Source organism: Gossypium arboreum, chromosome 6 (genome assembly GCF_025698485.1).
Source record: "Gossypium arboreum isolate Shixiya-1 chromosome 6, ASM2569848v2, whole genome shotgun sequence".
NCBI classification, from domain to species: Eukaryota; Viridiplantae; Streptophyta; class Magnoliopsida; order Malvales; family Malvaceae; genus Gossypium; species Gossypium arboreum.
Genome location: NC_069075.1, coordinates 141831322 through 141841862, shown reverse-complemented (window position 1 = coordinate 141841862; position 10541 = coordinate 141831322). Strand labels below are relative to the sequence as shown.

Genomic DNA, 10541 nt, shown 5'->3' with positions numbered 1-10541 from the left:
AACTATATATAAAATTTTAATAAATTAAAATATATAAAAATATTAAATATTAAATTAAAAATAACATAAATATTTTTATTTTTATTAAAAATAATATGGACAGGCCTAAAATGGGAAAATTTTCGGTCTATATTTCAAGTCAAGTTTGACTAAACATATAGTATGTTAATATCATGTATAAACTCAACTCGATTCGGTCCATGAACACCTTTAGTCACGAAAAAAAAAAAGATAAAACTTTTTGTTATACACACCATAAATATATATTTTATTTAAAATAACACAAAATATGTCACAATGTACTTAGACATTCTAATATTAGATATGATATAAAAAATTGGCACGCATAAAGAATGAATATTTCAAATCTAGGGGACAGGCGAAGTCCTCCCAAAATGGAAAATTCACCTTTCAGTTTTTTATAAATAGTAAAATTTACATTTTAGTCTCTAAAAACAGAATAAAATTATTTTAGTCCTTTTAAAAATAATGAAATTTTAAATTAATAAATAATAAAATCATATTTTGATATCTCAAAAATTTATAATTCAATTTCGTCCCTAAAAAATTCCTAAATTTGCCCCTCCCCTAACCCCCCGTGAACTTATGAAAGTACTTAGAAGTTAGGTTATAAATCTTCAATGAATCACCTAACATTTTCGTACCTACAATTCTCTACAAACTTGGTCTAACCAACAATTCTCCAAAAGGAAACCGAGTCTTTAATTAAAAAAAAAAACCATGGTTAATGCTACAAACGTAATTAATGCACTCTTAGATTTTCTTTCAAATTTACCATTAATATCCCATTAAAAGATAAGCAGAAAGTTTGGTCAAATTTGATACAATTTTCCCACACATAGTACTATTATGGATAGGATCAATATGTGGCTATAAATACCTAAGTAGAAATCATTATATGCTCAACCAATATCAAATTAAGCTCTTTTAAGGGTTATCAAGTCTTCCCCTTTATAGCACACAACTACTATCACAAATACCATTTAGATTCTATATATATATATAGATATATAGATATGGAGGGTGCAAAGGAACAATTACAAGCTCCTACATATGGAGATTTAATCACCATACTTAGCATTGATGGTGGTGGAATAAGAGGGATCATCCCTGGAACCATACTTGGTTTCTTAGAATCTCAACTTCAGGTACGTACGTACATTTGGTTTCTATAATATGTATGTTCATGCACACAATGACACAATCATGTGTATATATATACTACATTCGTATGTATCAATTGGGAGGGCTGAGTTTAGGGACGTAGCTATGGAGGTCGGTCAGGACTCTGAGGCCTTCTCCCCTATTAAGATTTTTTTATACTTGTTTCGGGTGGGGAGGATTTTTTCGAGAGAATTCTTTAAAATGTCCTCGTTTTCGGGTTTTATCTCCCTCCTTCATTGAGAGCCATGTATGGTTCACAAAGGGAGAGCACTTGTAAGGCTCAAAGGAGAGGTGTCATTATGTAGGTCACCTGTGTGTGCGGGGAGACTTGAACTACCAACTTAAGGCATATAGCTCACACATTTGCAAGTATAATACTGCTTGAGCCTTGGATGGAGACAAAATCTAAACCGAGATGTTTTCCTTTGTGAACCGTACATGACTCTTAGTCGAGGAGGGAGACAAAATCTTGATACGAAAACAATACCTTACCACTATTGGGAGTTTGATAGGCCGAAGGAGTCGCCCCTCAACAATACTTCATACATAGAAATAGTAATAAATAAATAAAAAATACTTTGGCTCTTTCAAAAATTTATCATTTGATCATTTTTTATTATGTTGGCTTTATCCCTAGTTAGGTTGGTTTTGAATTGTATTTGGTTTAAGTTGTTTTGGTTTTAGGTGGATTTAGGAGTAGGTCATTTTAGGTTTAGATGATCATTTCCTGCTCTAGCCACTTCAAATTTCTTATTCAAGTTATACAAAATTAATTATTCCGGTCATTTAGGATTGGGAAAATTTTAAATTTAAGTTGACGAACTCCAAGTTATTAATTTAATGAAGTTGATGTTATTAATTTTTAATAACTACGTCAAATTTTATTAATTGAACCGAGTTTTTAGGTGCAAATCGTAATCGAATGGTCCTTTTGTCACAAATTTACGTAAGTACATTCGTGGCCTTTTGCTTATCACTAAGTAAAAAGATTTTACGTTTTGTGTTATTACATAGGAACTGGACGGTGAAGATGCAAGACTAGCAGATTACTTCGATGTGATAGCAGGGACCAGCACCGGCGGCTTGGTGACAGCCATGCTAACTTGTCCGAACGAAAAGAATCGACCATTATTTGCTGCCAAAGACATTAAAGACTTTTACCTAACTAATTGTCCTAACATATTTCCTCAACCAGGGTACGGTACATGTTTGAGTTAGGTTGCATTTTGTTGTTTTATTCAAAAATTATTAAATTAGTTCTTATATATTAGAGAAAAGAATAAGTTAATTTTTGGTTAAATTTTTTATTCATTTATACGATTAAAAATTGACCTGATTAACGAAATAATCAGGGTACGTCGGATTGATATATATATGTATACTAATTTTTAACAATAGAAATAGATAATTTTTTTACAGAAAAACCAATTTACTCTTTGATCTATGTACAGGGGCTAATTTGTCCATTTTTTAATAGAAAGAGCAAAATGAAATCTAATTTCTAATATATAGACCTCCATAATATTTTTACCGACCAAATTATGATTCAACAGTATGTTATTATTATGTAAAATTAAGTAACGTTTTTATTTTATTACCAGATGTCCATTGTTTTCTCGAACAACAAAAGTTATCAAAGCTCTATCGGGACCAAAATATGATGGCAAGTTCTTACATAACATTGTTAAAGACAAGCTAGGAGAAACAAGGTTGCACCAGACATTAACTAACGTTGTTATCCCAACATTTGATATCAAGCATCTCCAGCCAGCCATTTTTTCAAGCTATCAGGTTCTTATATAAACATACACATACATATATATATATATATATATATATATTGATAGGATAATACGGGTTTGGTGGTTGATGGCAGTTCACCCAGAGGCCAAGAATCACAAGTGTTTTTATAAGAGATGGGGGAGAATGCTCTTATTTCTAGTGTTGAGAGAAAGAAGGAATTCCCTAACTAAGCCATAGGGAAAGGCTTATATAGCACTGTGAAACATGTGTGGGGCATGTAAAGGTCACGCATGCATTGCTATGCAACGTTTAGCAAGGTCACATTTGAAGTTGACTGAGCAAGATCTTTCTGCGTGATAGTAGCTAGATCAAGTGGTATCATGTCTCCCCTCTAGTGACCTATATCTTATAGGTTTGGGTTTGCCATACCATAGGAAAATAATCACCATTTTCTTGGGTGAGTGATTGTGCATCACACACAGTCTGACCCAACTAAATGCTCCCGTTTTATAAACCCATGACCCAAGTAGCTTTTTCATGCATTCAGGCTCTCCACAGAGTTGGGAAACAAAATCTTAACTCAACCTAAGACAATACCAACCTATTAAAAGGTTCAACGACTCTAGACAAATAGCACTTTGAAGATTTCTTGGAGGCAACTTCCCTTCAACAATATAGATAGATAGATAGATAGATAGATAGATAGATAGATAGATGTTTGATTTGTCTTATTATGTTGTGTTTCAACATGCAGGTGAAGAAAAAACCTACTTTGGATGCCTTGCTCACAGACATATGCATAGCAACCTCAGCTGCACCAACATATCTCCCTGCCCATTACTTTAAAATCCAAACCGACAACGGGGACGTGAGAGAATATAACCTCATTGATGGTGGTGTGGCTGCAAATAACCCGGTATGCATTTTCTAAATTGATATCTGTTTAATTACATGGTCAAATATGCTGTCATGGCCTTGTACTTTTACAAAGTTTACAATTTAGTCCTTACTAAAAGAAATAGTAAAAATACCTCTCTGGCCCCTTCCAAAAAAATCGAACTAATTTAATCCCTGCCGGTTTTGAAAGTAAGAAATTAAGAACAATTAACCGCAATATTAATGTTTTCCATCAATTGTACATATATATATTGTTGGTATAATAATATATATAACCCTCGATTTTTACATATTTTGTCAATTTGATCTTGATTCTAAAAGATTCAATAAATTTAGCCTCAAATTGATAGAATATCTAAAGGGCTAAATTTATTATCATACCAATCAAATTTATGTATAATTGGCGGAAAATGTTAACACCTGTTAATTGTCTTTAGTTGTTCACTTTCAAAATTGACAGGAACTAAACTACTTCGATTTTTTCAAGAGAGATCAATTTTCTCAATATTGAAATTGAGAGAGATGGGAGAGCTGTTTTTACAAATTATACTTATGTTTGTATAAATGTATATTTTGGATTTAGCCCCTTTTATTTTTCAGACTTTAGTGGCAATGGGGGAAGTGAGCAAGGAGATCATTAAGGGAAACCCTGATTTTTTTCCAACGAAACCCATGGATTATGGGAAATTTCTGGTTATTTCATTGGGGACTGGCTCTAAAAAAGACGAAAAGAGATACAATGCTAAACAGTCGGCGAAATGGGGTATGTTAGGGTGGCTAACCAGCGGTGGTTCGACGCCGTTGGTGGATGTATTTACTCAAGCTAGTGGAGACATGGTAGACCTTCACCTTTCTGTAGTATTTGAAGCTCTTCACTCAGATAAATACCTTCGTATCCAGGTAATTTAATGCATGCATTTACCTACTCGGAAAATGTTTGTTAGTTTTTTCTTTCAAATAAATATTAAATTTATACACGAACTTTGGTCAGATTTGCAATTTGATACATGAATTTTAGTTTGATGCATACATATGTAACTTAAATATTGTGATTTATATGTATATATAAAACCTTTGATTTTGATTCAATGGTATTCATTTAAAGAAATGGATACATATATTTATTTTATATTGAATTAATATAATTGTTTATATATGCAATATATCAACTTAAAATGATGCTAATTTGATAACGTTGTTAGTGATTTGTGAAAATCAAATCAAATCAAAATCTCATTTATAAAAAATCGTATAAATTCAAAGTTCATATATGGCACTGCACTATATATTATACTTAAAACTCTTGACTGGGTTGATGTTGCAAATCGATAAATGCCAACTCAATCGGAAATAACTTAAAATAAATTCTTTTTACAAAATAAATTATATTATTACTGACGGTATTTATTATTTTTTATATGTCTATGTTGGTATTTCAGCCTAAAATATTAGAGTTTTAGATTTTAATTTTACCATTTTAGCCAAAATTTTATTTAGTTTTACACATTTTTTGAGTTTATAATCTTGTATATATAATTTTTGTGTTTATATAAATACATAATTCTAAATAAATAAATTATGAAGTTTTTTTTTTAGGGGAGTCTCAAGAATGGTAAAAATATAGTTTGCTCCTTCTAAATTTGTAAAATAATAAGTTAATATAATGGTAAAATAATAAGTTAATATAATAGTAAAATTGCATTTTTTATAATTCATTTTACCCCCTAATTTTTCTACCCCACCCTTGCTAGCGTTCTTAATTGAAGTTTGTGTGTACCCTTGACAACAATTTCCTGGTAATTGAGTTTTGATTTGTTAATTATTAACATCTTTGAATGGTATGTAGGATGACGGATTATCTGGGGATGTATCATCTGTTGACATAGCGACTGCGAATAATTTGAATGAACTGGTGAAAGTCGGTGAGGGACTGTTGAAGAAGCAAGTTTCTAGGGTTAATTTGGAAACCGGCATTTTTGAGCCTTTCAAAGAAGAAACTAATGAAGAAGCCCTTAAAAGGTATACATACATGCATGCATATATCTATAGAGAGAGAGAGAGGAATTAAACACTACAAACTTTGCATAAGTCATATTTCATTCAATGATGAAACTAAGGGGAGCGCAAGGGCTTTGTCCCCGAAAATGAAAAATTTTCTATATATTTGTTAGGATAATTATCATTACTGGTTTAAAAATCCGAATTGGTTTGAGTCAGATTCTATTGAGCTTGCGGGCTGAGCTCACAAGTCAACCTTGCTCTCTTGCGAAGTTACATATGCATGAGGTTGTATAAACACGTGTTAGGTTTAGAATAGGATACATATTTTGTGTGCATGAAACCTACCCAATATGTCATATCAATGAACAGTACGCATATCATATAAATATACAAACATCACATCTTAAAGGAATAGAGAAAAATACTCAACAATATTATAAATCAAAACAACAATAAAATTATTGTTTGATTTTTCAAAACTTTATTTTTCAATTCCGACCAAAATGTATTTAATTAGAAAAAAAAATTGATGTTTATAATTGTAGGTTTGCGAAACTACTGTCCCAAGAGAGACACCGTCGGCATCTTAGGTCACCCCAAGGGAAGGCTGAAGCACAAAAATATGAAGTTGAAATTAAAATTTAGTGGTTTCTCTATATTGTAAGCACAAATAATTCCATGATTTAATAAAAATCCCGAATGGGATGATGTTTTGTAATTCATTGCTGTTGGAACTTTATTGATTTTCTTTGGATTGAATGTATTGCAACAAGAATAATAACATTTCAATGTGCTAATTTAGTCTGTGTCCCATTTAATTTCATCTATTTGTTTAGAGCTTACATCGAAATACAAATACATTTCTGATTAAAGTAAAAATACTATGGAGGTTTTTGTACTAAAAATTAAATTGTATTTTGTCTCATCTACTCAAAAAATAGGTAAATTATTTCTTGTACGTTAGATCAAAAAGCAATATGATCTTTCTATTTAAAATTCCATCTATTTTTATTGTTAAAAACTAGTCCATGTATGCTAGAATGAGGTACACGCGACACGCCATGTGTAATTGTCTAATTACTTCATCTGCCATGCTAGCTTCTAACAGTGAAAATGAATGAAATTTTTAACAGAAATGATTAGTTTGCTCTTTAATCTAATATAAAGGGACTAATTTGCCCATTTTTTAAGTAAAGAGAGTAAAATGCAATCTAACTCTTAGTATAGTGACTTCCATGATATTTTTAACCATATGATCAATTTTAAAATAGAATCAAATTAGAATATAACCGAACAAAATCTACACATGGAAGATGTGCCTAGTAAGACTAGAGAGTAGACATGTTCAATGGCTTTATATATTCGTCCAAGCCCTGAGCTTGTTTGAAATATAGGAGGATTTGAACAAAAGTATAAGATTTGAAAAACAAGTGTGGGTAAATAATCAAGCTCATTTAAAATATAAGCCAAGTTTGGGCTCCAAAATTCAAGGTTCGAGTGTGGCCTGGCACGTTGCATTTTCTACTTTGTAATATATATTTATTTTATTTTTATGTATTATGTAATTTAGAACAAATAAATCCAATATTTAATACTAAAATGTAAACGTTAAAAATTGTTATGTATGCTGAAATTTTTAATAGATGGAAAAAAGTAAAACATTAAATTAAAACTAATATCATTTTTAAAAGAATTAAAATAATAATAACATGGGCATGCCTAAAACAAGATTGGATTAGTCATTTATAAATATAGATGAGTTTTGACAAAATTTGAAGCTCATATTTCTGACCAAGCTTAAGCAAACATAATGTGTATTAATAGCATATATAGACCTAACCTAGACCCAACCCGACTCACATCTATTGAAAACCCACATATGACAATTACATATAGTGAGACTTAAATTCAAGTACTTAAAAATTCAGAGCTTTAACCTTTGCTAATAATATCAAAATTCATCATATTTATAAAATAATAAAAAACCTTCAAATTTATAAAAGAATAGAGTTTTCTTAATACACAAAAATTACTAATATATATTATTTTTCTATTTGAAATAACTCAAAAATAGTTACATCATTTTTTTTCAGATAGTTACAACATACTTCAACACGCAAGAGTTGAATTATTGTTCCATTACATCAACCTTATTTTCATAACGATAAAATACAAGATTTTATAAGAGAATTCTAAAAAATTACTAGTAGCATCTCGACATTCATGACTATCGAGTTTACAATAAAGTCAATTCATTATCCACAAACGATTGTACAACAGAATTTATACATACAATTCAATTTATATATCGAACTCCACACCCATAAATATAAAGTATTTTTTAAAAAACATATTAAAAAATAAGTTTGTGAATCTAAAACAAACCCTAAACTCTAATGATATTAAGGAATTAATGTGAAATACTTAGTATGAATTTAGATAGACGGTGTACAATAATGACGGTAAAATTAAATATTACAATAATATTATAACGTGAAATAAAAAATAGACCATACGTATTGCACTATCCATCAAAATTTACTCTTAATTAACTTAAAAGAAAGAATACAACAAATTTAACTTTATGAAATTTCGTCACTATTATGAATTTATACCCCCCCACCAATTAGGCAAGTTGAATTAAAAGTCAATTATTTAATAATAATTTGATATTTTTATTATCAGCATGTGGATTGATATTGAGAGTGAGTGGATAAATTAAATAAATTTAATTATTGGTGCTCAAATTTTGACCCTTTGGAATGTTGCTGATGTGTTTAGTATCTACTCGTCAACTTTGGTTCATGATTGTGATAGCTACCAACCTATTCCAAATAATTATAGTCTTTTGACGAGTTAATTGGTCATGGGTTTTAAGAATCCATGCCCATTCATTTTTGGATTTTATCTCTATAAATTATACCTAAAGTTATAAAATTATTAATAAATTTATATTTTAGTCATTCAATTTTAAAAAATTATAAAATAGTCATTGAATTATTCAGAATTTTTATTTAAGTCATTAAGTTATTAAGTTTATTTTTTTAAGAAAATCTGGCTAATGAGCTTCAAGTAATAATTTGACTATCAATGTGGTAGATCAATACTCATCAAAGAGTAGAAGAACATAGCTTAGATTCAAGTCGATCTGAAGGCCAATGTCGGAGATAAGAAAAGAAAGTTGTTTAGATTTTAGTTCGAAGATTTGTAATATTCAAGCTGTTTCATGGAAAAAAAAAACTAAACTATACAGCAGCGATTTTAACAGCCTAGTGAATTAAACGAAAACTTTTGACTAGTTTAGTGACCATTTTATAACTTTTTAAAGTTAAATGACCAAAACGTAAATTTATTAATAAGTTAATAACCTTAACTGTAATTTATTAACAACCATCATATATTTGTGTTTATTTATATACATAATTATCTACTTCCAATTTGGTTAAAAATGATTGATTACGATATATTAAAAAAATCAAGAAGTTCAAGGAATATTCGAGGAAATAGTGACATATCAATCTTTAATGCTCTGATAGTGTTGGGAAAGTTGACATTTTTAAGGTTTTAAGCATCGGATTTGAGTTTTATCACGTGGAATTGTAAATGTTGGAGTTGCCATTTTAGAAGGGTTTTACTTAAATTTCACCTCTAACTCGTATATGATTAGTCTTAGATAGTAAAATAAAAGGATAAATCTCAAAATTATATATAAACTTTGATTTAATGTATATACATGAACTTTAATTTAGTACAATTATATACGTAAAACTCAAATTATGGTTCAAATATATACTTGAAATTTTAATTTTGATTTAATCATGCATATTCAAAGAAATAAATATATTAATTTATTTTTATATTGGATAAATATAATTATTCATGTATGTGATATATAAACATAAAATGATATTATATCAATAATTGTGTTGATAATTTACAAGAATCTGATCAAATCAAAATTTCATATATAAAACTGCACAAAATCAAAATTAATGTATACAATTGCACATTAAACTATAATTCATGTACAGTTTTGAGATTTATCCCAAAAACGAATTAAGGAACTTGTGATTATACCAAAAAGATATATATACTGAAAATGTTATGTGTAGGTTTTTTGTTAGATTATTCTAAGTTTGAGTCCTACCATGTGTGGGTTTGTTTGAATTTATTCTGGTTTCCAGTCCATCATATTTGTATTGGGTCTTTTCTAATTTTAGCTGATTGAGCATATATTAAATGTGATTTGTATTATACTTATCCATGTAATCATACTTGTAAACTCTTCTAAATAAATAAATAATGCAAACCTTGTGAAAATGTGATATTTGTAGTGAAGTGTGCCAAGAAACATGGGTATACCAAATGATATACTAACATGCAAACATAGTAAGAATAGAAATCTAAAATACAAGTAGTTGTTATTGTAATTCGGACTTAATCACGCTTGTGGGGCCTTGCCTAGAGAAGAATTTCACTACACTAAATCTCACATTTCCTACTAAATTCTTCCCCACTCATTTTTTATGCTGAAGGGAAAAAAAAGAGAGAGGCCAAAACACCTCTCCAATTCCTCTCAATATTGATATTGAACAAGTTGATTCCTCTAAAAAAATTCGAGCAATTTAATCTCTATCAATTTAGAAGATGAGCAATTAAGAACAATTAATCTCAAAGTTAATATTTTCCGCCAATTATACGTAACCTTGATTGGT

At 29.6% G+C, this 10541-nt stretch overlaps 1 protein-coding gene across 1 annotated transcript; it reads left to right on the top strand.

Moving 5' to 3' along the window:
• Nucleotides 1-895: 895 nt before the first annotated feature.
• Nucleotides 896-6623, top strand: LOC108481036 (patatin-like protein 2). The gene is made up of 7 exons (XM_017784201.2): nucleotides 896-1169; nucleotides 2200-2381; nucleotides 2787-2976; nucleotides 3683-3844; nucleotides 4426-4725; nucleotides 5672-5844; nucleotides 6372-6623. Exons 1-7 carry the CDS (start codon nucleotides 1038-1040, stop codon nucleotides 6469-6471), a joined length of 1239 nt encoding a protein of 412 aa, XP_017639690.1. The 5' UTR covers nucleotides 896-1037; the 3' UTR covers nucleotides 6472-6623.
• The last annotated feature ends 3918 nt before the right edge of the window (nucleotides 6624-10541 follow it).

Bases quoted from the DNA above. Each gene is read 5' to 3' on its own strand.
- LOC108481036 (XM_017784201.2), top strand. From the start codon at position 1,038: ATGGAGGGTGCAAAGGAACAATTACAAGCTCCTACATATGGAGATTTA. The intron at 2,382-2,786 runs GTACGGTACATG...TTTTATTACCAG, and splicing joins AACATATTTCCTCAACCAGG to ATGTCCATTGTTTTCTCGAA. The intron at 4,726-5,671 runs GTAATTTAATGC...AATGGTATGTAG, and splicing joins ATAAATACCTTCGTATCCAG to GATGACGGATTATCTGGGGA.